At 41.2% G+C, this 27,564-nt stretch overlaps 1 protein-coding gene across 6 annotated transcripts in view; it reads left to right on the top strand.

Moving 5' to 3' along the window:
- Positions 1-1,096: 1,096 nt before the first annotated feature.
- SDAD1 (SDA1 domain containing 1) overlaps positions 1,097-27,564 on the top strand; it is a 31,481-nt gene continuing 5,013 nt past the window's right edge. The window contains exons 1-18 of one of the 6 annotated variants that reach the window (XM_084972522.1): positions 1,097-1,274; positions 4,881-4,985; positions 5,429-6,494; positions 7,385-7,861; positions 8,834-9,695; positions 11,471-11,542; positions 11,613-11,713; positions 13,803-13,860; positions 14,611-14,685; positions 16,271-16,372; positions 17,592-17,661; positions 18,646-18,749; positions 20,194-20,251; positions 22,342-22,400; positions 23,211-23,287; positions 24,937-25,034; positions 25,140-25,216; positions 26,058-26,184. In XM_084972522.1, the coding sequence (XP_084828648.1) occupies positions 11,628-11,713; positions 13,803-13,860; positions 14,611-14,685; positions 16,271-16,372; positions 17,592-17,661; positions 18,646-18,749; positions 20,194-20,251; positions 22,342-22,400; positions 23,211-23,287; positions 24,937-25,034; positions 25,140-25,216; positions 26,058-26,184 (991 nt within the window). In that variant the 5' untranslated portion in view covers positions 1,097-1,274; positions 4,881-4,985; positions 5,429-6,494; ... (2 more) ...; positions 11,471-11,542; positions 11,613-11,627. Of the gene's footprint in view, positions 1,275-4,880; positions 4,986-5,356; positions 6,495-7,384; positions 7,862-8,573; positions 9,696-11,470; positions 11,543-11,612; positions 11,714-13,802; positions 13,861-14,610; positions 14,686-16,270; positions 16,373-17,591; positions 17,662-18,645; positions 18,750-20,193; positions 20,252-22,341; positions 22,401-23,210; positions 23,288-24,936; positions 25,035-25,139; positions 25,217-26,057; positions 26,185-27,564 lie in introns of all 6 variants that reach the window. The other 5 variants (XM_003129088.5, XM_084972523.1, XM_005666768.4 and 2 more) reach the window with 5 other exon arrangements.

Here is a 27,564-nt window from a genome sequence, read left to right as displayed (position 1 = left end):
TAACCAATAGCTGGTTTTTTAACTTTTTTTTTTTTTTTTTTTTTGTCTTTTTAGTGCTGCACTCATTGCATATGAAGATTCCCATGTTAGGGGTCAAATCTGAGCTGGCAGGCCTATGCCAGAGCCACAGCAACGCTGGATCAGAGCTGCCTCTGCGATCTACACCACAGCTCACGCACAGCAAAGCCAGATCCTTCACCCACTGAGTGAGGCCAGGGATTAAAACCCGCTAGTTGGGTTAGTTAACTGCTGAGCCACGACGGGAACTCCAACAGTTGGTTCTTAAATACAAATTCATTTGCATTTTAAATCAATGGATACGACCACATTTTACTCAGACCACCGTTTTCCCTCCTTGTCTGTGTCAGGCTGGGTAGAAACAATTAAAAACAAAACAAAAACAGGTATTTTAAATTATATAGGAAAACTAATTTACACCCCACATTGATATTTTTCCCCTTCTCTAAAATAGGATAGTGCTATCTATTCTCAACGGATATTTTTAGTTTCTAACTTTAAGGCTTTGGGATTTTAAAAAGGAAAAAAAATCTATTCTCATGTCTGTTTCATAAGGAATGTTGGGATAATGAAATAAGTTACTGGGGGAGTTCCCGTCGTGGCGCAGTGGTTAACGAATCCGACTAGGAACCATGAGGTTGCGGGTTCGGTCCCTGCCCTTGCTCAGTGGGTTAACGATCCAGCGTTGCTGTGAGCTGTGGTGTAGGTTGCAGACGCGGCTCGGATCCAGCGTTGCTGTGGCTCTGGCGTAGGCTGGTGGCTGCAGCTCCGATTCAACCCCTAGCCTGGGAACCTCCATATGCCGCGGGAACGGCCCAAGAAATAGCAAAAAAAAAAAAAAAAAGACAAAAAAAAAAAAAGTTACTGTGTGAACAAAATATTCGCATTTCAGATTACTTAAACGTTGGCTGGGGCGGGGTGGGGGAAAAGAAATCTTGCATAAATCACAATGGAGCATTTCGGCACTGAGAGCAAGTTTGACACTCTGAGGCTCCCGTAGTCAAGCTCTCTTTAGGAGCCAAGATGGCGCCGCCTGCTGAGCTTCCCATGTGCTGTTTCCGGTCATACACGGAAGCGCGATTCCTGGCGGTAGCTGAGGCGGTAGGCGGTTGCCAGCCGTGTGGGTTCTCTTAAATTGCTCGCTGCGTAGCCAGTCAGCAGCGAACATGTCTAGCAGAAACAATAATAAGCTGCCCAGCAACCTGCCGCAGTTACAGAATCTTATCAAGCGGGACCCGCCGGCCTACATCGAGGAGGTAGGAATGCGGTGCGGGGACGCTAGAGGCCCGGGCGCGGTGGTAGGGACGCTGGCTGGAGGGAGGCGTGGAGCGGAGCTGGGATCCTGATTCGCCGCACGTCCTCTTATCCTCGAAAGGAGGAAAGGGATGAAGGGAGAGACATGTGTTATAGTTCGTTCCTCACCTCTTAGAATTCTGCTCCTGCTCGGTAGACCCCGCTGTCACAGAAACACCCTTTAAAAGAACTCATTTTGCTTTAGGGGGAGAGCCAAATGGTCCACCCCCAACCTCTGACTTTCAGGCAAGTTTCTCAGCCTTTTCTTTTCTGAAACCCCTAAATTGAACTTGATGAAACTTAAGTTAGAATGCTTTTCGACCGACGTCTGTTTGCGGGAGCCCGCGCTCTTTGCAGCACTGTGTTGGGAAGCAGAGGGATTCTTGGGTATAAGGGACAGGCCGGGAATTAGCATATCTAGTAAAAACAGAACTCAGTCTCATAGGAAGCTGGCATGACCTGGGCGTCGGAATTTATCTCTAGAATGAAGTTGAAAATTAGATTAAGTTCAGATTGTAAGAGACTTTGTATACCAACCTCATACGAATTGTGAGCATTAAGGGTGTTTGACAAAATGAACGTGGTGGCTTGGCAGGTGCTTTTTCTTTTTTTAAATTTTTTCACTTTAATTAAGGTATATTTGATTTACAGTCTTGTGTCACTTTCTGCTGTTACAGCAGAGTGAGCCAGTCATACATATGTATACATTCCTTTTCTTATATTCCTTCATGGTCTATCCCAAGAAACTGGATATAGTTTCCTGTGCTATTTACTAGGACCTCATTGCTTATCCATTATAAATGTAAAAATGGCAATTGCTTTGTCAGGACACCTATTTGACAGGCATTAAAAAGATTTGCTGCAATTACTTGTCTGTGCTTCTTACTGGAATGTGATTTGTTCAATGGCTGAAACAATTATTCTTTTTTCTTCTTTTTTGGCTGCCCCGTGGCATATGGAGTTCCTGGGCCAGGGATCAAGCCCAGTTGCCATCTCTACAGTTGGGACCTACGCTGCGGCAATTCAGGATGCTTAATCCACTGTGCCAGGCTGGGGCCGGAGACTGCGCCTCAGGTCTTCAGAGACTCAGACAATCCCATTGTGCCACACCAGGACCACAGTCATTCATCTTTTGATCGACCTTCTCCTCCATATTTTCACATACAAATATTTATGTCAATGCTTTTTTTTTTTGTCTTTTTTTTTTTTTTTTTTAGGGCTGCACCCTCAGCATATGGAGGTTCCCAGGTTAGAGGTCAAATTGGAGCTACAGCTGCCAGCCTCCGCCACAGCAACGCCAGATCCAAGCCACATCTGTGACCTACACCACAGCTTACAACAACACTGGATCCTTAACCTCCTGAGGGAGCCCAGGGATCGAACCCTGCGTCCTCATGATTCCTAGTTGGGTTCGTTAACTGCTGAGCCATGAAGGGAACTCCATAATTTCTAAGCACCCAGGATAGAGTGATAAATAAGATACGAGAGCCTTCTTCTCTTGGACTTACATTCTAATGATGGTAGACATAGTGATAAGAATTATGAAGAAAGTAGAACTGGGTAGGAATACATTAGAATTGGAGGCTGTCTCTTTGGCTCCCTTGAACAGAGATAGCTTCTCTGCTGTGATGATATTGAGACAGATCAAGAGCATTCTAGATGGGGGAACAGGAAGTGGAGCAACTGTTGGTGGAAAAGAAGTTGAGAGGCCACCATTGTAGCTAAAATATGGTAAACACAGAAAAGGACAGTGTAAGATGACATGGGAAATGCAAACAGAGTCGGATCATGTGGGGGCCTTTTTTTTTTCTTCCTTTTTTTGCTTTTTAGGGCCACCCCTGAGACATATGGAAATTCCCAGGCTGGGGGTTGAGTTTGAACTGCAAATGCCAGCCTACACCATAGCCACAGCAACTCAGGATCCAAGCTGCATCTGTCACCTACACCATAGCTCACGGCAATGCCAGATCCCTAACCCACTGAGCGAGGCCAGGGATCAAACCCACAACCTCATGGATATTAGTTGGTTATCCCACTGAGTCAAAACAGGAACTCAAGGCGGGGGCTTTTAAAACATGGTAAGGTTAAGATTTTACTTAAGGGAGCCATTGAAGAGTTTTAAGCAAAGGTATAATCTGATTTATCTTAAGATTTACTCTCGAGGTGAATGATAGAATGAATTGTAGAGCAGCAAGACTGGAAGCAGGGTAACTGGTATAATGGCTGTTGGAATAGCTGAGGCGAGGTGTGGCGATGCCACTCAAATTACCAACATAAGTGGAGAGAAGTGAACAGACTGGGACTACATGAAAATAGAGGTAGTAGGACTTCCTGCTGGAGTGGATATGGGGGATAAGGAAAAAGGAAGGAAGGCAGGATGGGGAGGTCTTTTTAATTCTGCATATAGGTATGTGGCAGATATTAATACCTGTTACGTGTGAGGCACTGGGCTAAGGTAGTGAGCTGTACAGATAAAAACACATTCTCATTAAGTTACATTCTATCATCTAGGGGAAGAAATGGGATAATACAAAGAAATACTCATTCTCTTAGTGAGTGTCTCTCCCCCTCTCCCTCCCCTGCCCCTCCCTCTGTCTCTCTCTGTCTCTCTCACACGCTCACAGACACACACACACACTTTAAAGCCGTGGGTTAGGCTTGAAGAGTGGATATAGGGCATGGAGCTGAGGCCTGCTGAGTTCCAACATCAGATTGTTGGGATGTTGTTAGGAGTAAACATAATTAAATGAGATGATATACATGATGAATTTGGCACACAGCAAGTGCTGAATAAGTGGGAGCTGTAATTATTTTTGTGTGTCTGTTGCTTTTGCCTGTTAATACATCTAAAACTCCAGGATAAAATCTTTATTATTATTTAAAATAAGAGGGGAATTTGACTGAAGAGCTTTGTGTACTTGAGATATAATTTATGTTTTCTGACCCACTATTTTTCTGCAGCTGTCAGTGCTCTGTGTACAAGACAATAGAGTAGGGGTTATTCAGGTAGTAGATGGCCGGTATAGAGCCCCATCTAAGTGGTTTTTTTTTTTTTTTTTTTTTTTTGTCTTTTTGCCATTTCTTGGGCCGCTCCCATGGCATATGGAGGTTCCCAGGCTAGGGGTCGAATCGGAGCCGTAGCTGCCGGCCTACGCCAGAGCCACAGCGACGCGGGACCTGGGCTGTGTCTGCGACCTACACCACAGCTCACGGCAACACCGGATCGTTAACCCACTGAGCAAGGGCAGGGATCGAACCCGCAACCTCACGGTTCCTAGTCAGTTTCATTAACCACTGCGCCACGATAGAACTCCCCGATCTAAGTTTTTGATTCTTGTTTTACTGTACTACCTAAATTTCTAATGATAAGAGAATGGGTCTTTAGATTACCTGTGAAGTGCTCAGGTTTTTCAAAACTAATTTTGAGGAATGCAGATGAGGAAAATGTAGTGTTTCTTTATACCATGGCTGCATCCATATGGCTGTCAAAGATTTCTAGGTAATTTTTCATCCTCTCCTGAGAAAGTCATATAATAGAGAGTGACCAATTTAATTTTATTTTTCTACAGTTTCTACAGCAGTATAATCACTACAAATCCAATGTGGAGATTTTCAAATTACAACCAAATAAACCCAGCAAGGAACTGGCAGAGCTGGTGATGTTTATGGCACAGGTAAGACAATTTTTGTGTAAAAAAAAAGACCAGTTGTTACACACAACTTGCGGAAATTTTTTTCTGCTTACTCGCAGCCTCATTGCATTTGAGAGTGGAAACTTCAAAAAGAATTTTTTTTCAACTTTCCTTTTTTGCAGATTTTACTTTCTCCTTATGTTGAGGTAAAGGATTTTTTTAGAGCTTTTCACAGAACCAACCAGAGCAAGGCTTTCAAACTGTTTCCTTCAAATTCAATCATAAAAGCAGATTCTAAATCATGTGTAATATGACTTATTAGACTAGAGGATATTTGAGAGGGATCAGGGCAATTAGCACATAGAAGAAAAAGAGATGATCTAGAACCATCTACTTTTACTCTCCTTTTGCAGAACATCCTAAATATGTACATGTGAATTATAAGAAAGAAGGAAAACTTCAGAAGAGCCTTTGCTTTGTTACAGATTGGTCACTGTTATCCAGAACATTTAAGTAACTTTCCTCAAGAACTGAAGGATCTTCTCTCCTACAACCACACTGTCCTGGATCCAGATCTCCGAATGGTAGGACCAGTACTTGGATTGATAAATTGTGCTGTGTTCATGTGTGCACATAATACATGTTTAGAGGAAAGCAGTCTTTCAGCTAAACATCTTTCTGAAACCTAAATCAGAATGTCACCTGTTCCTTAAAATCTTTCTCTAGCTTCTCATTTCTACGTAAAGTAAAACTCAGACTTATTAACTTAGCCTATAAGTCCCTACATGATTAGCTTCCTGCCTGTGTTTTTGACCTCATCTCCTTTTCTGCCACACTTCTCTCTCTGATCTCTCTATTCTGCCAGCAAACTGACCCTGCCGGGATGCTCTTTTCCTTCTTTTGATTGATGGTGCCTTCTACTCATTCAAATCTCATATGCACAAATAATCCTAGTTACAACTTAAGAGTTTTTATAAAGCTTAATGTGTACATTTATCCATTAAGTAGCCATTGGAGCATTTAAACATTGTCACCTTAGTGGCAGAGTGTCACCCCCTCCACCAGGCCAGTGCTCCAGTTTCACCTGCTTGTAGGAAATGTTGGCTGCTAATAAAGCTGCCCTTTCTCTGGAGCACTATCTTCAGCTGAATGGGAGCCCTAGCATGTGGGAGGTGGCCCTCCCGGCCCACTGGTGGTACCTGACCAGCCCAGAGATTCAAGAGCCCAAGCCCTTCCTACAAGGTGGGTCCAACTGTGTTTTGCAATTTATACTCCAGGTTTTCTCCATGATCAGACTAAAGCTAGTCTTCAGCCAAGGACATATCCTTGCTCAGCTTTTCTCTGCCTTAACCTGCTTCCTTTATTTCCCTTATAGAAGAGAGCATATCATGAACAAACCACTGTAATGAATTCGATTGTTGTGTTTTTTCATTTTTGTTTTTGTCTTTTCAGGGCTGAGCCCAAGGCATATGGAAGTTCACAGGCTAGGGGTCAAATCGGAGCTATAGCTGCTGGCCTATAGCACAGCCACAGCAACATGAAATCTGAGCTGTGTCTGCGACCTACGCCACAGCTCACGGCAGTGCTGGATCCTTAACCCACTGAATGAGGCCAGGGATTGAACCCATGTTCCCATGGATACTAGTCAGGTTCATTACTGCAGAGCCACAGTGGGAACTCCCATACATCAGCTTTTCAAACACCTTTACAGCTGGTAAAACTTAGACAAGTATTATGATCACAAAACATACTAATATCCAGAGTTCCCGTCATGTCTCAGTGGTTAACGAATCCGACTAGGAACCATGAGGTTGCTGGTTCGATCCCTGGCCTTGCTCAGTGGGTTAAAGATCCGGCGTTGCCGTGAGCTGTGGTGTAGGTCGCAGACGTGGCTCGGATCCCGAGTTGCTGTGGCTCTGGCGTAGGCCAGTGGCTACAGCTCCGATTAGACTCCTCGCCTGGGAACCTCCATATGCTGCAGGAGCAGCCCAAGAGATGGCAAAAGACAAAAAACAAAACAAAACAAAAAAACATGCTAATATCCTATGCTAAAACTTACAGAAATGCTGTCTCTAGATTCAGGCTTGTTTCTTATTCTTACATTTTCCCAGGCTTTCTGTGATTCTTCTATTTTTATACTTCTCTAGGATTTTATTAATTTGATTAGCTCCCCCTTCCCCCAAAGAATATAATCTCAAATAAGCCAAGGTTTGGAGTCTCTGAGTAAATCTTTTGGGACCTGGGACCTTAGGCAGCACAGCCTAAGAGGCTTCAGACTTGAACCGTTACAGAAGCCTTTTCTTTTTTTTTTTTTTTTTTTTTTTTGTCTTTTTGCCATTTTTAGGGCTGCTGCTGCGGCATATGGAGGTTCCCAGGCTAGGGGTTGAATGGAAGCTGTAGCCACTGGCCTACGCCAGAGCCACAGCAACTTGGGATCCGAGCCGCGTCTGCGACCTACACCACAGCTCACGGCAACGCTGGATCCTTAACCCACTGAGCAAAGCCAGGGATCGAACCCGCAACCTCATGATTCCTAGTCTGATCCGTTAACCACTGAGCCACGACAGGAACTCCAACAGAAGACTTTTAACAATGTCATAGGACTTTTCAAGTCCTTGTGGGCCGTACAGATTTGAGGTTTTGAGTGTAGAGACTTAGTGTCTTTCTAAGTAATTAGGTTTTCTTTAAGTTTTGTGTGGCTAACAATACCCAACCACACTGGTCTGCAGGCATTGTTAAATAAATATATGTATGTGTTTGTTTCTCTATAGTGTTTTATGATGATTGGGGGGGGGGGGGTTGCTTTTTTTTTTTTTTTTTTAAGGGCCTAACCTTCGGCATATGGAAGTTCCAAGGTTGGGGATCTAATTGGAGCTATAGCTGCTGGCCTACACCACGGACACAGCAACACAAGATCAGCAACACAGGATCCGAGGAGCGTCTGTGACCTACACCACAGCTCATGGCAACGCCGAACCGTTAACCCACTAAGCAAGGCCAGGGATCAAACCTGTGTCCTCTTGGATGCTAGTCGGATTTGTTACCACTGAGCCACAAAGGGAACTCCCAGATTAAGTAGATTCTTAAGAACAGTTAGGAGATTTCTTTTGCTAGGAAACAGGATTGAATCTGTGTAATTAGCATTCCTCTTTAGAGGAATCATTTAGAACACAGTCGTGGAGCCACTTTTTAATTAGCTATTGTGATAATTACCAATCCTTAACAACCACTAGTCTTCCTTCCTTCCTGGAATATTTACTATTTTTCCAGTACTTACTGAATCATTCCCCAATTTTTGTTTATTCATTCCTATTTACATAGATGTGAATGGACTATATTTCTTGCAGAAGTGGCACAATACCCATTTATATTAATATTTACTTAATAAAATCAATGAAACAAAATTTGAATGTTTCTCTAACATTGTAATTACCAGAGTTCCCATTGTGGCACATCGGAAATGAATTGGACTAGGAACCATGAGGTTGCAGGTTTGATCCCTGGCCTCACTCAGTGTGTTAAGGATCCCGTGTTGCCATGAGCTGTGATGTAGGTCACAGATGCTGCTTGGATCCACGATACTGTGGCTGTGGTGTAGGCCAGCAGCTATAGCTCCGATTTGATCCCTAGCCTGGGAATTTCAGTATGTCGCAGGTGCAGCCCTAAAAAAAAAAAAAAAAAAAAGAGCAAAAAAAAATTGTAACTACCTTTTATGTACTTTTTAAAAATCAATTTCTTTTTTTCTTTTTACAGCTGCACCTGTGGCATATGGAAGTTCCTATAGCATGTGAAAGTTCCCAGGTCAGGGGTCAAATCGGAGCTGCAGCTGGGGGCTATGCCACAGCCACAGCAATACCAGATTTGAACAACACCTGTAAGCTACAGCACAGCTTGTGGCAACACTGGATCCTTAACCCACTGAGCAAGGCCAGGGATCAAAATTGGTTGGGTCCTTAAACTGCTTGTCGCCACCTAGCCAGTCCTTTTCGCAATGCTCCTGATTTGTTTGAAAGCATCCTTGCATTCTGGCAAAAAATAGCTCTAAACCCTTTCTTACTATATTTCCTTCCCTAAGACTTGAAATCAACTATTCTTCAAAGGCTACTTATTCCATGCAATGGAGAATAGTATTAGAGGCCAAAATTTAAGAGGTGGGTACTCATGAAGCAAGAGTGCTATACCTGCTGTCCGACCATTCTTATTAGTAATAATACTTCAAAGAAGGCCTTGTAAGCTCACAAATTCAGGTTGATTGTTCCAGTTTAGTGTGTTATGTTATTGTTACCCACCTTTCTTATCTCTGTGGATTCTCTGATCTCTAGGGTTTTATGACATGTTGGCACATCCTTGACCTCTGTATAAAGGAGCCCTCCCTCAGTCACTACATATCAATCACATTACCCTGTTTTACTGCCTTTGTATCTGAGATACACCTGTCTACATGCTTACTTGCTTGTCTGTTCCCTCCTCTGTGCCACCCCCAGCATAAGGTCCATGAGGGCAGAGCCTGTCTGTTCTGTTCCGATGCCTTGAATAGTCCTTAGTTAATAGAAGACATTAAGCACTTTTGGGATATACTTGCTCCATTTTCTCATCTTACTTTATCATCATCTTATAGTATGTTTTCTTTTCTTTCCCGAGACATTTTGCAAAGCTTTGATCTTGCTGAGGAATAAGAATCTCATCAATCCATCAAGTTTGCTAGAACTCTTCTTTGAACTTCTACGTTGCCACGATAAGCTCCTGCGCAAGGTAAAAACCAAAATTGCTTTTTTCCCCCATCTCATTCTTCCTTGAAGTGACATAAAACTTGTAGAGTTTGGAGTCTTGATGCTCTATATTATTGGGTACAGTTAAGAATAATTTTTATAGGAGAAAACATCGACCATTGTGTGCATGCAATATGATGGTAATCGCTAACAGTTATTATCGAGTGTTTCATTTTTGTCAGGTTACCATTCTCAGAGCATTTTATTGGTTCCTCACAAAGCACTCTAAGATAGAGAAGATGATGATGATAATGATAGTGATGATGATGCTTATTTTATAGATTAAAAAGGCACAGAGAGGGGAATTCCCGTCGTGGCGCAGTGGTTAACGAATCCGACTAGGAACCATGAGGTTGCGGGTTCGATCCCTGCCCTTGCTCAGTGGGTTAACGGTCCGGCGTTGCCGTGAGCTGTGGTGTAGGTTGCAGACACGGCTCGGATCCTGCGTTGCTGTGGCTCTGGCGTAGGCTGGCGGCCACAGCTCGGATTAGACCCCTAGCCTGGGAACCTCCATATGCCAAAGGAGCGGCCCAAGAAATAGCAAAAAAAAAAAAAAGACAAAAAAAAAAAAAAAAAAAAAAAGGCACAGAGAGGAGTGTGCTCCTGAGTCACAGATTTTGAATAGCGAGGCAGGAACATAAACCCAGCAGTCTGGCTCCAGAACCAAAACCCTTTTCTTCTGCACTGTACCGACTAGCTAAATCAGAACATAGACTGGGCACTTGTGGCTATAACTTCTCCCACCATCTCCCCACCAAAACTAACTTTTTGTTATTAATATTTCCTTATGACTTTGTGTTTGCTTATATATAAGTAAGACCAGAAGCTGAAAGTTTGTGAAAGAATTCTAAGAAAGAGAAACTAACATTTACATTCATTCATTAACTTAATTATGAGACTACAACCATTTAATCTTGGTAGTTGTACTTCTTGGTCTAACTTGTGGAATAAAAGTGGTCCGGGGTACCAATGATATATGTATAAGTCCCAGCATTGTCTCACATGCAGCTAGAGCTCAATAAATGGAATGACTTTCCTTTAGAAAAAAAAAGAAAGAGCTGTAATTTACATACAATTGATCCATTGTAAGCTTACAATTCAGTATTTTTTAGTATATTCACAGAGTTTTGCAACCATCGCCACTGTCAATTTTAGAACAGAAAACCACATTCCCATTAGCAGTTACCTTCCATCACACATCTGTCCAAGCCCTAGGCAATCACCAATGTACTTTTGGTCTCTATAAATTTGCCTCTTTGGGATATTTCATGTAAATGGAATCATATAATATGTGACTGCGTATTGTGACCAGCTTCTTTCACTTAGCATAATGTTTTCAGGGTTCATCTGTGTTGTAGCCTGTGTCAGTACTTCATTTCTTTTTGTGGCCAAATATATTCTATTGTCTGGTTGTAGCACAGTTTTTTATTCACTCATCAACTAATGGGGGTTTGGATTGTTTTCATTTTCTGGCTGTTATGAATAATGCTGCTATAAGTATTCGTGTGAACTTTGGTTGGAAATGTATTTTCTCTTGATTATCTGAGTGGAATTGTTAAGTTTTTCTAATTCCACTTTTCACCTTTTGAGGGTAACTTTCCTTTTGCTTTAACTGGTTTTGGTTTACTTGTTTTTGGTCTCTTTTTTGATAGAATGAAAAGTGAGTAAAATTAAAGCCTCCTGTACATTTGTACTTTTCTTCAAATTAAGCAAGGTTAGAAATGTTGGTTAATGTGTATATGTTTTTCTTTTCCTCAGACTTTGTATACTCACATTGTGACTGATATCAAAAATATAAATGCAAAACACAAGAACAATAAAGTGAATATAGTAAGTACCCTTTTCTTTTCCATATTGACAGCATTTTAACATCAGTATATTAAGTCTTCTTTTTCATCAGGTTTTACAGAATTTCATGTATACCATGTTAAGAGACAGCAATGCAACTGCAGCCAAGATATCTTTAGATGTGATGATTGAACTCTACAGAAGAAATATCTGGTAATAGATACGCACTTGCCTCTTGAGAAATCATCTTTTATTCATTTGTAATTACCACAGAATATATGCACTAATATTTTTTTAAGTTTGTTTATTAACTTGATAGAAATGAGCTCATGCACTATGTATTTTCAGAGGCTTGCTTCTTTTCTCTCTCTCTCTCTCTTTTTTTTTTTTTTTTTTTTTGTCTTTTTAGGGCCGCACCCATGGCATATGGAAGTTCCTAGGCTAGGGGTCAAACTGGAGTTTCAGCTGCTGGCCTACACCACAGCCACGGCAACGTGGGATCCTAGCCACATCTGTCACCTACACCACAGCTCATGGCAACGCCAGATCCTTAACCCACTGGGTGAGGCCAGGAATCGAACCTGCATCCTCATGGATACTAGTCAGATTTATTTCCACTGAGCCACGATGAGAATTGCCACAAATATTTTCTTGGTCTTGCTCTATTGCTGCTATAGATTAAGTTGAAAGTAAAATACAGGAGTTCCCATCATGGCGCAGTGGTTAGTGAATCCAACTAGGAACCATGAGGTTGCGGGTTCCATCCCTGCCCTTGCTCAGTGGGTTAAGGATCTGGCATTGCCGTGAGCTGTAGTGTAAGTTGCAGATACGGCTCAGATCCCACGTTGCTGTGGCTCTGGTATGGGCCGGCGGCTACAGCTCCGATTAGACCCCTAGCCTGGGAACCTCCATATGCTGCGGGAGCGACCCAAGAAATGACAAAGACACCAAAAAAAAAAAGAAAAAGAAGAAAGTAAAATACAGAGGCAATCCAAATAATAGCATTGGCTACCGTTTCTTGAGCACCTGTACTATGCCTTACCTTGTTCAACCTTCGGAACAGTGTAATGGAGCTCAGCTGGGATCATCCCCATCTTATAAGTAATGAAACCTATTCCTAGTAAAAGGCAAAGTTGAAATTCAAACCCAGATCTGTCTGACTCTGAAATCCAAGTTCTTTCTACCCTGCCTCTCTGAAGATTTTCAAATCATTTTATCCTCTGTACACAAATTAGTCGTTTCATAAACTTTTACTTGGTGGTGCAGTGCCCCCAACTCATGTCTTTTGCTTTGCTTTTTCACTATTTTTTTTTTTAACATGAAAGTAATATTTGTTGCAGGAGAAAATTTGGAGAAATCTGAAAGTTTTTTTTAAATTAGTGAAAGCTCCACTACCTAAAGATAATCACAGTTAATGTTCTATGACATTTCCTTGCATTTTCAGTGTGCATTTTAAAATATGATTGGGGAGTTCCTGTCGTGGCACAGCAGAAACGAATCTGACTAGGAACCATGAGATTGCAGGTCAATCCCTGGCCTCGCTCAGTGGGTTAAGGATCTAGCGTTGCCATGAGCTGTGGTGTAGGTTGCGGAGGCAGCTCAGTTCTGGCGTTGCTGTGGATCTGGCGTAGGCCAGTAGCTGTAGCTCTGATTAGATCCCTAGCCTAGGAGCCTCCATATGCCATGGGTGCGGCCCTGAAAAGACAAAAGACAAAAAAAAATAAATAAAATATGGTTGGAATTTTGCTATATTGTAGTTTTTATTCTTTTTTCCCCCTCAGTTGTCTTTTTTTTTTTTTTTAAGGGCACATGGAAGTTCCCAGGCTAGCGGTCAAATTGGAGCTGTAGCTGCTGGTCTACGCCACAGCCACAGCAACGTGTGCTGTGAGCCACATCTGCCACCTACACCACAGCTTATGGCAACACCGGATCCATAACCCACTGAGCAAGGCCAGGAATCGAACCCATATCCTCATGGATAGTAGTTGGGTTCATTACCACTGACCCACAATGGGAACTCCTCCGCCCAATAATCTTGAGTAGGATGGTATGTCATTAAAATTCTTCAAAAAATCCATCTTAATGGCGGCATGATTTTCTGACACAAGACCGGACTAAAATTGAATTACGTGTTTACCTGTAGTTGACTATTTAGCAACCTGTAGCTTTTAGAAATACTATAAACTATGAATTGTAACATGTTAGAAGTATTTATGATATTGTATGTTTTGTGCTATTGTCTATGCTATCAAAAACAGTAGAATAAAAATTTACATGAAAACACTCAACTGTCTTCCCCTAGGAATGATGCCAAAACTGTCAATGTGATCACAACAGCATGTTTCTCTAAGGTCACCAAGGTGAGCGCCTCTAAGACTGCTTGGCTCTCCTGTGAGTGGTCTGCTTTTCCCACTAGAGGGCGAGGATGGCCGTGCCAGGAAGAAGTGGTGTGTGAACATGCACACCATTCTTTGGCTTAGGTTGCTTCCCTGGTTTATCTGTGCTTTAGCGGAATCAAACAAAATTAAATGAGTTTTTAAAATACTTTGTATTAAACTATAGCCTTAGAATTTATTTTATGTTTTCCCTTGTAATTCTTGACTGTTCTTTTATCAAGCGCAAGTGCAGGACATGTTTAGACTTTCTGTTAGAAGGGCTGTAATATCACTTTTCACTTGGGGGACATAGAAGTTCTTGACTGTCTACTTGAAAGATAACTATGGGGTTCCCATTGTGGCTCAGCAGTAACAAATCCAACTAGTATCCCTGAGGACGCAGGTTTGATCCCTGTCTTCATTCAGTGGGTTAAGGATCTGGTGCGTTGCTGTGAGCTATGGTGTAGGCCAGCAGCTGCAGCTCTGATTTGACTCCTAGCCTGGGAACCTCCATATGCTGCAGGTACAGCCCTAAAAAGACAAGAGTAAATAAATAAATAAATAACGAAAGATAACAACCATGAAGAGCTTGGCTAAGAAAAATGAGCCTAAATCACACCACTCTTGGTTTTTTTCCTTCAGCTCCTAGTTCATATGTATCGAATACAGGCAAAAGTATTTATTCTTTGTTGTAAGCTGGAATGAGTAATTGATTTTGTTTGAACTGGTCTTCAGATATTAGTTGCTGCTTTGACATTCTTCCTTGGGAAAGACGAAGAGGAGAAACAGGGCAGTGACTCAGAATCTGAGGTTAGTTTAACCACAGATGCTTCTGAACTTTACAGTTTATCAGATTTTATTATTGGGTTCTCAATAGAGATTATAAAATCCATGACTACTCAAATTAGAAAGAAACTTAGATGCTACCTTCATCCATTATTGTGTTCTGCCATGCAGGGATTTTGTTCTATTTAGCATTTATCACTTATATTCAGTAAGATTAGTTAAATAATAAAGCTTAGATTCATTCAGCCTTGTTCTTAGTGCTAAAGCTATACCTATCTCTCACTGTATAACCTTAGAATAAAAATTATTGCCAGCATTTTTTGAGGCAGAGTGTCAATGTCATGGAAATTTAGAGTAGAGGCAGGGAGAATAGTATAGCATCTTTAAAAGGAGAAATCAAAGTTTAAGATATCATGAAATTTCCTTTATTAAAAAATATTTTTTTGGGAGTTCCCATTGTGATGCAGCGGAAACAAATCCGACTAGTAGCCATGAGGTTGCGGGTTCACTCCCTGGCCTCGCTCTGTGGGTTAAGGATCTGGTGTTGCCATGAGCTGTTGTGTAAGTCGCAGACATGGCTTGGAATCCCATGTTGCTGTGGCTGTGGCGTAGGCCGGCGGCTACAGCTCCGATTAGACCCCTAGCCTGGGAACCTCCATGTGCCGTGGGTGCAGTCTTTAAAAATAAAGTATTTTATTAATAAAATTATTTGTTTTATGAATAAGATTATTTTCTTAATATTTTATTTTTAAAATTAAAAAGTTATTTTAGTTTAGTAGTTTATTAACACAATTATTGTATTTATTAATATTAATTTCATTAATAGTTTTTTATTTTTATTTTTTATTTTATTGATACTTTTATTAAGATTTAAAAATTCTAAAAAAAGCTCCCTTCTCACTTGCTATCACTAGCATTTTGATAATACTGGAATATAGAATAACAACTTTTAAGTTGTTTTAAGTTGTTATTACTTTATTAAATGATTTACAAATAATACATTCTTACTGTAAAAAAATTCAGATACTACAGATAAAATAAAAATTTTCTTGTCCTTTTCTTATTTCTACTTCCCAGTTTCTTCCTTATAGATAACCATTTTGTTTCCCATGTGTTTATATATGATGTGTGCATATATTGTCTTACATGTGTAGTAGTGTTTTAAAATAGATATAAATAATATACGATTTTGCAGCCTGCTTTCTTTGTGGTGACATATATAGATATACCAGTGCATTTAGATATTCTTTTAGTGCCTATAGATCTGCCTCATTCTTTTAACATCTATATAATATTTCAGAATATGAATGTACTATAATTTAAGCATTTCCCTATTGATAAATACTTATTTACAGTTTTTTTCAAGTAAAAAATTTGCATTCTTCCTCTATTATACTTCAATAAAAACTAAAAGCAAAATATAAAAGCAGAACTCAGTGCTGCAGTGAAAATCTTTGTATTTATGTGCCTGTTCATGCACGTGGGTGAATATTTTTTTTAATAGCTGCATGCAAACAGTGTAAGTACAAAGAAGTGATTGAAAGAATTACTCTTTGCTTCCATGCAGATTTTCCTTGTATACAGTTTTACAAAGTAGTTTCTTCTTCAGGATGACACACCAACAGCAAGAGACCTGCTGGTGCAGTATGCCACAGGGAAGAAAAGCTCCAAAAACAAGAAGAAGTTAGAAAAGGCTATGAAAGTGCTCAAGGTGAGACTTGTACCTGGAATATGAAGTAGAGATCATTAGAATGCAGAATATGTGGTCCTTAGGGAAAGCTTTTAAGAATTTAAAATAAAATAGCATTTTTGAAAGACTTAGAAATGTGTGATGAAGTTTAAGCACTAATTTTTTAAAATTTTATTTTTATTAGAGTATAGTTGATTTACAGTGTTGTGTCAATTTCTGCTGAACAGCGTAGTGACCCAAAAGATACATTCTTTTTTCTCATAGTGTCTTCCATCATGTTCTATTCCAGGAGACTGGATATAGTTCCCTGTGCTGTACAGTAGGACCCCATTGCTCACCCATTCCAAATGTAATAGTTTGCATCCACCAATGCCAAACTCCCAGTCCATCCCACTTCCTCCCTCTCCCTCTTGGCAACCACAAGTCTGTTCTCTATGTCTGTCTATTAATGTTTTGTAGATAAGTTCATTTGTGCCATGTTCTAGATTCCACATATAAGCAATATCATATAGCATTTTCTTTCTGACTTCACATAGTATGAGAATCTCTAGTAGCATCCATATTGCTGCAAATGGCATTATTTTGTTCTTTTTTATGGCTGAGTAGTATTCTAAGCACTAATTTTCTTGGTGAATAAATGTTCTCAGCTCTACCAAAACTGTGACTTGAATAAATTAATTGATGAATTTTTAACTTGTTTTGATCAGAATATCTTCTCAGAAGAGTATACAAATGAAGTACATTTTTTATATTTTGCAATGATTATTTGAAGGTAATTTGGCCTTTTGTGTTTTGGTGTGGGGGGGGGTTCCTTTCTTTCTTTTTTTCGTTTTTGGCTGCCCCTAGGCATGTGGAGTTCCTGGGCCAGGGATCAGATCGGCAACGGCAATGCTGGATCCTTTAATCCACTGTGCCGGACTGGGGATTAAACCTGCATCCTTGTGCTGCAGAGATGCTGCCTGTCCTGTTGCACCACAGTGGGAACTCCAGCCCTGGTGTATTTCGTAATGTTTGTATTTCTCTTTAGGTCTCACAGGTGATAATAGCTGGAACTTTCCCAAGATTTAATCTTAGAGACAAAAAACACCTTTAGTTCTAGTTGAAAGAAAGTTTTTTGAAACAAAATTTTTTTTTCTTTTTAGATAGTATGGCAGCCTTGATAACAGCCTTTTGCAGTTAATTCCATGGGCTTCATCACTGTAATCCAGAATATTAATGTTTTCCTCTCACTTTCTTTCAGAAACAAAAGAAGAAGAAAAAACCAGAAGTGTTCAACTTTTCAGCGATTCATTTGATTCATGATCCCCAAGGTACTGTAATTATGACCTTCCAAGTTCCTTGTTGGCTTTATCTGCCTATTTAGCTTGCTACCTTCAAGACTACCAGGGAATATAAAATCCCCTGCACTTAATAAACAATCAGTAAATGCTTAGTTGTTACTAGTTAGTTGCAGCCTAGAGACTTACGTGTTAAAGCAGTGATTTTCACTCCACAGCAAAACAAAAAAAAAAAAAAAAAAAAAAAAAAAAAAAAAAAAAAAAGGAGGAACCACTCTCTTTGCAGTTCATGTCTTTAATTATACTATAATGGTAGGACATCATACTTGAACAAATGAACTGGTTTGTGGAAACCAAAAGTTTGGGAAACCTTGTTCTAGAACACCATTTCTCAAACTTGAGTTTGAGAAGCACATTGAAATCACTTAGGAAATTTATAAAACTCTGCTGGTACTTGGGTCCTATTATCCCTGCGACCGCTTAGTTTAGTGTGGGGTATGGCTGGGCACTGGCTATATTAAGTTAGATTATATTAATTTGAATGTTCTCGGTATTCTAATTTGCTGACTCCTCTAAGTCAGTGTTTGTCAAAGTTTAAGGCACATACAAATTACCTTTGGATCCTGTTAAAGTACAGATTCTGATTCCGTAGGTCTGGGGTGGGGCCTGCAGTTTAGTATTTCTAACATGTTATTGGGCGGGCAGCTGCTGGTGATCTGCAGACCACGTTTTGAGAAGCAAGGCCCTAAGGAATGTTAGCGGAGCATCTGTCAAACAGTTATCAAGATGTTGATGCTAAAAACCTTGGGAATTCTTCAGGCCTACCTTTGAGCACCATTGAAGGCGTATTCAGCTGTGTGTAAGGCTTGTCACCTGCTGTCATGCTGCTGTTTTTACCACCCTGGTTCAGCAGGGTGATTTCAGGCACAGCTATTTCTGAGTCAGTGATCACTCTACCTTTGGATAATACTGTACAGACCATGGGCCCATATATTTTTCTGATATTCTCCTTCCCAGATTTTGCAGAAAAGCTACTGAAGCAGCTAGAGAGTTCTAAGGAGAGGTTTGAGGTGAAGATGATGCTCATGAACCTCATCTCCAGATTGGTGGGAATTCACGAGGTTGGAATTACATTATGTTTATCTTGGTAAACTTACAAGTAGAATTATCCTTGGTAAGAAGAAAGCCACTGGGATAGAGCAGTGCTTAATTTTATCCTCCCAAACCCTTTAAACCCATACAGTTTATGAAAGAAGAAAATCTTGTCGCTCTGAAAAGAGCTGCTTTTATCACTCTGCTTTCTTATCACTAGGTATGGAAGTTAAATTATAGATATATTCAGTTTATGGACAGGATGTTCTACTCTATTTAACTTAGTTTCATGTGTGTATTTTTCTCAGCCAAGATAGCCTATATATTTTTATCAGCTACTACTGCATTTTGCATTTTGCCCCTTCACAGCTTTCCTGACTTCCAGCCCACTCTAGTAGGAGATTGTCAGTTTTGCACAGCTAAATTCTTTGGTTATCCATTTTATATTAAATTAGATTGCAAGAGCGCCTTAGATGTTGCTGAATAAATTGCTTTTTCTCCATGGGCTGCATTTCTAAAGCAAGATTGCCAGGTCAGTTCTTGTTACATGTGTGCAGTAATCTCAAGTCACACCTGAATTTGAGCTCAATAGAAAAGCAAAAGTGATTCACAATTGAAGCATAGTTTGATGGAAATGACACTGGAGTTTCACACGTGACTACAGTTGAGCATCTGTCTTTATAGTGAACCCTTGTCTTCTCTTTTAATTATCTGGCCCTGGTTTTGCTCTGTGGCCAAAATAGGATTAAAAAAAAATTTGTTCTCACAGGATGAACTTTGAAAAAGACTAGGCTGTCTCCATAGTTTCTCCTCTTGAAGTTTAAGATTATAATTGCTTGGGTAACCGGATCCTTGTCACCTTTATTTAGGTCGACTCCAGAGTGTGTGTTTTCTGTCTAAAATATGGAGCCCAGAGTAACTCCTCCAGTGTGGTTGGACTGGTATCCAGGAATAAAACCAGAACTGTGGGGGTTTTGGTGATAAAATTACACTAGGTGCTATTTAGATTTGGATTACTATATCTTTGGAGATTAAAAAGTTGGTTCTGCAGCTCTACCAGTTTAAAAGTAGAAGAATGTTGCACTTTTTTTTTTAGCATATAGTTGGTTTACATTGTTGTGTTAGTTTCATATGTGTAGCAAAGTTATTCATTAACATATACTTTTTTCATTTTCTTTTCCATTATTGGTTATTACAAGATATAAGAACGTTATATTTTGATTGCCTTTCCCCCCTGGTTTATTCTGCATCCACTTTCTTCTTCTTTGGCATGATGAGGATAGCAACGTAGCCTTCCTTTCCTTGGTTAGGACATCACATTGAATCATCCTGGGGCTTGAATGCTTGAGAAAAAAAAAAGTAAAAAATGATTCCCAGTTAGTTGAGCTCAGTAATACAGTTGCATTATGGGGAAATGAAACTCTATAGCTTAGCTATATAAATATTAAAAACCAGTGCCTCTTCTTCCCACAGCTTTTTCTCTTCAACTTCTATCCCTTTGTGCAGAGATTTCTGCAGCCCCACCAAAGAGGTAAGCTTCCCACTTGCCACGTTCCTTTGGTAGCCTTGGAGTTAGAATAACCATTCAGAGTCTTATTCTGTAATTATTAGCAAGAGTTAGGAGTAAAGTGTGTTCTGTTTCAAAAACAAGGAGAGAGAGTAGTTCCTTCATGGGTCAGTGAGTTAAGAATCCAGCATTGTCACTGCTATGGCTCTGGTTACAGCTGTGTCATGGGTTTGATCCTTGGCCCGGGAAATTCTACATGCTGCCAGCACAGCCAAAAAAAAGAACAAAGACCAAGGAGAGAAACCTTTATGTTTTCTTTCCAGATTCTGTCATGAGGTAATTATTCTGCTCATCAGCTTTAAGAAACAATTATTTTTTGGGGAAAAAAACACCAAAACAAAAAACTGAGTTCTCAAAGCAAGTTTTGTTTGTTTGCTTTTTGTTTGCTTTTTATGGCCACACCTGCAGCAAATGGAAGTTCCCGGGCTGGGGATTGAATCAGAGTCACAGCTGAGGCCTGCGCCACAGCAACAACAGATCCAGGCTGTATCTGTGACCATAGCTTGTGGCAGTCCCGATCCTTAACCCACTGAGCGAGGCCAGGGTTCAAACCCGCATGCTTGTGGATGCTAGTCGGGTTCTTAACCTGATGAGCCACAACGGGAACTCCAGCAAGTGTTTTAATACCATAAATATTCATGTGGAAAATTCTAAAAAATAATTTTGACCTTTTACTGTAACTTTAAAACAGATACCAGGAGTTCCCGTCGTGGCACAGTGGTTAATGAATCCGCCTAGGAACCATGAGGTTGAGGGTTCGATCCCTGCCCTTGCTCAGTGGGTCAGGGTTCCGGCGTTGCCGTGAGCTGTGGTGTAGGTCGCAGATGCGGCTCGGATCCTGCGTTGCTGTGGCTCCGGCGTAGGCTAGCAGCTGCAGCTCCGATTCGACCCCTAGCCCGGGAACCTCCATATGCCGCGGGAGCGGCCCAAGAAATGGCAAAAAGACAAAAAAAAAAAAAAAAGACATAAAATAAAATAAGAATAAGAATAATAAAACAGATACCAGGATTTTATCTTACTGCTCTCATTGCCCTCATTTCTATTCTTAATTAAAAACAACATTAAAAAAAAAAAAAAAAAGGTGTTCCCGTTGTGGCTCAGTGGTTAATGAATCTGACTAGGAACCATGAAGTTGCGGGTTCGAACCCTGGCCTCGCTCAGTGGGTTAAGGATCCAGTGTTGCCATGAGCTGTGGTGTAGGTTGCAGACGTGGCTCGGATCCAGTGTTGCTGTGGCTGTGGTGTAGGCCAGCAGCAGTAGCTCTGATTAGACCCCTTCCCTGGAAACCTCCATATGCTGAGGGAGCAGCCCTAGAAAAGGCAAAAAGACAAAAAAAAAAAAAAAAAATGACATCAAAGTGGGAAAGAAGAGATGGTGGTTTTTGCCTTTGGACTTGAACCAAAGTAGGAAGAACATTTATTGAACATCTGACATGAGCCAAGCACCGTGCTAAGTGCTCTATATACATCATCTCATTTAATCCTCACTTCAGTCTTGTGAGGTGCAGAGAGAAAATAAAAGGCCAAAGTCACTCAGCCAATAAACGGCAAGTTAGGCTTTTCTTCACTTTTCTCGTTTGCCAGAGGCCTTATTCTTTATATGTACTACCCCTTTGGAGGGAGAGTGTGTTTATATAGGTATGTTTGTGTTTATTCATTTATTTCATGATTCCTAGCTGAGTACTGCCTTAGACATGGGTGACCATAAAGTGACGTCCTTACCTGCATAGAGCTTACATTCTAGAGAGGGGTCCACACTGTAGCCGGCTGAAGATAAGTTTTTTGAGGAAGAAAGAAGCAGGTAAGGGCAATAGAGAGTTCCGAGATGGGTTCTATTTAGATTATGTCGTTGGAAAGATAATTTGATTAAGGCAACAGTTGAGCAAGGACCCGAAGGAATGGAGGCAGTAACTCATGCCGACGTCTGAGGGCTGGGTGTTTGGGGGGGCGAGCAGCAATAGCACTGGGGTCGGCTTGTGCTTGCCGTGTTTGCTGTGGTTCTGAGAGGCTGAGCAATAAACGGACTGTGACCCTTCTGATCTCTTACATTTTTAGAAGTAACAAAGATCCTTCTGTTTGCTGCACAAGCATCTCATCACTTAGTACCTCCAGAGGTGAGAGCTCTTAACCTTACTTCTCTCTGGATCTCCGTACCTGCATAGCAGAGCCACTATTAAGTATATTATGGTGGCTTTTCCCACAAGGGATTACTGTCCTCCCCGCCTTTTACAAATTGAGTGGAAGAGGCACTACCTCTTAAGGAGATAACATGTAAAAGTTTAGTTAGAGAAACAAAAAAATTTTATCACAAAAAGTAAAATTTGGAGTTCTTGCTATGGCATAAGGTGATCAGCAGCATCTCTGCAGTGCTGAGACACGAGTTTGACCCCCAGCCCAGCAGGTGGGTTAAAGACCTGGTGTTGCCGCAGCTGCGGCATAGGTCGCAACTGCGGCTTGGATCTGATCCCTGGCCCAGGAACTCCATATGCCGAAGAGCGGCCAAAACATAGAAAAAAGAGAAAGTAAAGTTTGCTTTGGACAAATCGTTGAAAATTCTGGTTTTGTTTAATTGCAGAATTTTATAGCGGGGAAGGCAGGAACATCAGTGCATCTGTGGTGATTATTTTTCAAAGCTGGCGAATCCTTTCTTTGATTAAAACCCTGTTGGATTACATTGGGTCAAAGCAATTTTTAAATCCATATTGAAAACTAATATTAAAGGAGAACTAAATTTAATCTGAGCAAAGCCAAGAAGAAAGCTGACACCCAGAGTGGAGTCGTTCTCTTTCTGCCTTCCTCAGTCCTGATCCTTCTGACTCCCAAACCGAGGGTGGAACAAATAATCTATTGTCCCTTGTCGTCCGGTGTGTGAGTAGGTGTGGATGTAATCCAGGACTCATGTCTCTCCTTTCCCTCCCATTCAGATCATCCAGTCTTTGCTCATGACGGTAGCCAACAACTTTGTTACCGACAAGAACTCTGGGGAAGTCATGACCGTAGGGTATGTAGAGTGTGGCTGGAGGCCGCGGATGTGGGTTTCAGTACTGGGCTCGCTTTCCATTAGTGCGATGTAAAATCTCAGCTATAATGTGCCCTCTGGGAAAACAGTTTAAAATATACTTCAGTCTTCTCAGGAGGCTTGGTCTTTTTAATTTACTGGTCAAAGATACTTGTCCTCCTAATCAACATTTTGGTTTTTTTACTGGCTTTGTTCTTTCAAATGAATGAATGTATAACAATCTCAATGTTTTTCTCCTGTCTCCTACCCTGAATTCCTCTCTTCCCTGGAACAAATGATTTGTTATTGAATCACTTTTTAATCCCAAGACAGTTGGGCGGCTCTTGTGATTAATTCAGAAATACTTATGAGTGTGAGCACTGGTTTAGGGATTGTCTGATCTGCCCTGACAACTAGGCAGTATGAACAGCTATTTTTTATCTCCCTTGGAAAATATTGCTAGGATAACAGCCCTGAAGACTTGCAACTTTTCCTTGTTTAACCAGTACCATCTTCCTGGAGTTGGCAAATAAATGCTGCCTATTGTTTATAGGCATACCTTCTTTTAGGGGTGGGAGCTGTGCCCAAGACATTCAGAAGTTCCCAGGCCAGGGATTGAACCTGAACCACAGCAGTGAAATGCCAAATCCTTAACCTCTAGGCCACCAGGAAACTCCTAGACATACCTCCTTTTGTTGCTCTTCTCTGTATTGCTCTTTGCACATACTCTGTTTTTTTACAAATTGTGGTGATTACAACCTTGTGTGGAGGAAGTCTGTCAGCATCATTTTTCTAACAGCATTTGCTCACTTCATGTCTGTGTCACAATTTGATAATTCTCATAGTATTTCAGACTCTCTGCCAGCAAAAAGTTATACTTTGCCGAAGGTTCAGTTGAAGGTTAGCATTTTTTAGCAATGAAGTATTTTTAATTAAGGTAATACATTCTTTAAGACGTAATGCTATTTATTACACAATTAATAGACTACAGTATAGTTTGAACATAACTTTTATATGCACTAGGAAACCAGAATATTTGTGTTACTCACTTTATTGCAGTGGTCTGGAACCAAACCTGCAGTATCTCTAATGTATGCTTTACTTTGCCGCACTGACACTGTTCCTTATTCCACTAGTAAAGGAAAGGCCAGTTAACTGTCTGGAATCAAAACTCTTTGAGGCTGCTCACCCTCACACTCTGCCATGCTGCAGTTTTAGAGACCTAAGCCATATGAAACCCAACTTAGATTCCTTTTGATTTAGAAAATCTTGTCATGGATGCGCCTGGGATTTGGCGTTGCTGTGGCTATGACTGTGGTGCAGGGCGGCAGCTGCAGGTCTGATTCAGCCCCTAGCCTGGGAACTTCATATGCCGTAGGTGCAGCCCTGTAAAGAAAAAGGAAAAGGAAAGAACATCTTAGGTGGAACCACGTGAAACCGTGATGAAACTGAATTTTGGGGGGGGGGGGGGGGTGCCATGCCTTCAACCTGCAGAAGTTCCTGGGCCAGAGATTGAACCTGTGCCACAGCTGAAACTAGAGCCACAGCAGTGCCAATGCCAGAACCTTAACCTGCTGAGCCATGAGGGAACTCCCTGCTTTGATTTTCTTTGTATTTTTTGATTTTTTTAAATTCATTTTTTCCTTTTCTAGAATCAATGCTATAAAAGAGATAACAGCTCGATGTCCTCTAGCTATGACTGAAGAACTTCTCCAAGACCTGGCTCAGTATAAAACACACAAAGATAAGAGTAAGTAGTGTGTTATTCTCGGATAGATCAAAAAGGATAGAGTAACTCATTTTTACCTCAAGAGACCCTGCTCTGAAGTTTCTGATTATAGGTATTGTTTTCCAGATGTGATGATGTCTGCTAGAACTTTGATTCAGCTCTTCCGAACACTGAATCCTCAGATGTTGCAAAAGAAATTCCGGGTAGGTGAAGCATGCATCTGTTGATCAAGGGTTTGGTCTCAAAAAGTGAGACTAATTTCCTAGAATTTAATAGTGTTTCTCATGCTTCCATTAGGAGTATTGGTGATACATGTAGATTTTTTGGTTTGTTTTTGTTTGCTTTCTCAGGGCTGCACACAAGGTATATGGAAGTTCCTAGGCTAGGGGTCGAATCGGATCTACCACTGCCAGCCTACACCATAGCCACAGCAACTTGGGATCTGAGCCGAGTCTACGACCTATACCACAGCTCACGGCAATGCCGGATCCTTAACCCACTGAGCAAGGCCAGGGGTCGAACCTCCATCCTCTTGGATACTAGTCAGATTTGTTTCCGCTGAGCCACGATGGAAACTTCCCAAGTTTTATTCTTTAAGCTCAGAATAAAATTGGTTGAATACTATTGCTTAAATATTTTGTAGTCGGTACATGCCTTTTGATGCTGGCTGAGTGTTAAACTGGTTCAAGTCAGTAGCTGATGCCAGTGCTGAACAGGCTATTCCCTCACTGGACACTGCCTCTTTTGAGTTGGGCAGGAAGGGAAGTGCATGTATGTAAGAGAGAGATGATGTGATCTCAAGGCTTAAAACTCCAAGTTTCCTGATTTGAGTCAGAAGAAAGCAGGAAAACAAAGTTTTCTTTCTAGGCAAAGTTCTGGCTGGAGGATTTACCTTGACCCAAGACATAAGTGAGCTGTCTTTGTCATTCGATTGCTTCCACTTTTTGTGACTCTCCCTCTGAATTCAAAATCCTAGAGAATCCTTTTCATGAAGAGTGTTTTGCAATCTAAGAACCTGATTGAAAACTAGATTCTTTCCTTTAGGGTAAGCCTACAGAGGCGTCCTTAGAAGCAAGAGTGCAAGAATATGGAGAACTAGATGCTAAAGATTACATTCCAGGAGCAGAAATCCTGGAAGTTGAAAAAGAAGAAAATGCTGAAGAGGATGGAGGTTTGTTTTTGTTTCACCATTATCTGGGCAGAATCAGTCCTCTATTTGTTTTGGTCTTGAAATTTCATACTGTTTGGACATCCATTCAGCAGGTACTTAGTAATAACTCTGCGGCCTGCACTGTCACAAGCATTGGCGGTCAAGTGAACATGGTTCCTGCTCTGAAGGACCTTTCACCCTAATGTAGGAAATGTCTTTTCATGTCCTTCAGAGTGGCTGCCCCTTATCAAGGGCATACTGTTTGACATTTGGGAAAGATAATGGGTTTTTGTTTGGTGCCTAGAAAAAATGAGGCAGATTAGCCCTTAGCAATCCTCCAAAAGCAGAATGCTCGCTGAACTTGTTGAAGAATGCTGAGGAACTCTAATCTGATTTCAGGCTTAGCATTGATTTCGTTGGTTGCCAGGGTCCTCTCTTCTTCCTCTTCCTTCTTTATTTCAACAACGCTTTCATAAAAATTAGCTAAGAGCCAACCACTGTCAAAGCCAAGATGAATGATGTGGTTCCTGCTCTTGAGGGTCTTTCATAAGCAGCTAATAAAGCATTAACAAGGCTTGTGATTGGAGGAGAAGATAAGGGCTAGAGAGAGGTCAGGTCTACCTCAGAGGTTCAACAAACCCTTAAAGGAAATAGTGACCCATGAGCCATATTTTTTTTTTTTTTTTTTTTGGTCTTTTTGTCTTTTTTGTTGTTGTTGTTATTGTTGCTATTTCTTGGGCCGCTCCCGCGGCATATGGAGGTTCCCAGGTTAGGGGTCGAATCGGAGCTGTAGCCACCGGCCTACGCCAGAGCCACAGCAACGCGGGATCCGAGCCGTGTCTGCAACCTACACCGCAGCTCACGGCAACGCTGGATCGTTAACCCACTGAGCAAGGGCAGGGACCGAACCCGCGACCTCATGGTTCCTAGTCGGATTCGTTAACCACTGCGCCACGACGGGAACTCCAATGAGCCATATTTTTTATAATGAGCGAGTGATGGTAGCATAGTGGAGACTGCCCAAGCAGACTGTGAGCAAAGTCCTGGAGGATTTAGGAGGTTATTAGAATATAGTCTGCAAGGTGATGCATAGCAAGCTCTGAGACTAGAGATAGGGTTAGGCCTTACCATGAGTGGCTGTGTTGTGTGTGCCATACCTACAAGCCAGGATGCTGTCTTACAGAACATGGGCATCCACCCACAGACGGCAGGTATCCTTGATTTTGAAAGTTTACTGTGGTGACTCCATTGGGAACTCTGATACCTCTTTATTGAGGATCTTGCACACCTAAAATTTTCTACCTAAGTTCTCTGAATGACTTGTTTCTTTTTTGGCCACGCCCATGGCACGCTGAAGTTCTGGGCCAGGGATCTAACCCACGCCACAGCAGTGACAGCATT

The sequence above is a fragment of the Sus scrofa genome, chromosome 8 (assembly GCF_054392235.1).
Source record: "Sus scrofa isolate SSC_HxYL_T2T_F1_AM1 chromosome 8, Sscrofa_HxYL_maternal_Yorkshire_Landrace_v2.0, whole genome shotgun sequence".
NCBI classification, from domain to species: domain Eukaryota; kingdom Metazoa; phylum Chordata; class Mammalia; order Artiodactyla; family Suidae; genus Sus; species Sus scrofa.
Note: the sequence above shows the minus strand (reverse complement) of the source record. Positions and strands in the feature narration are given on the sequence as shown.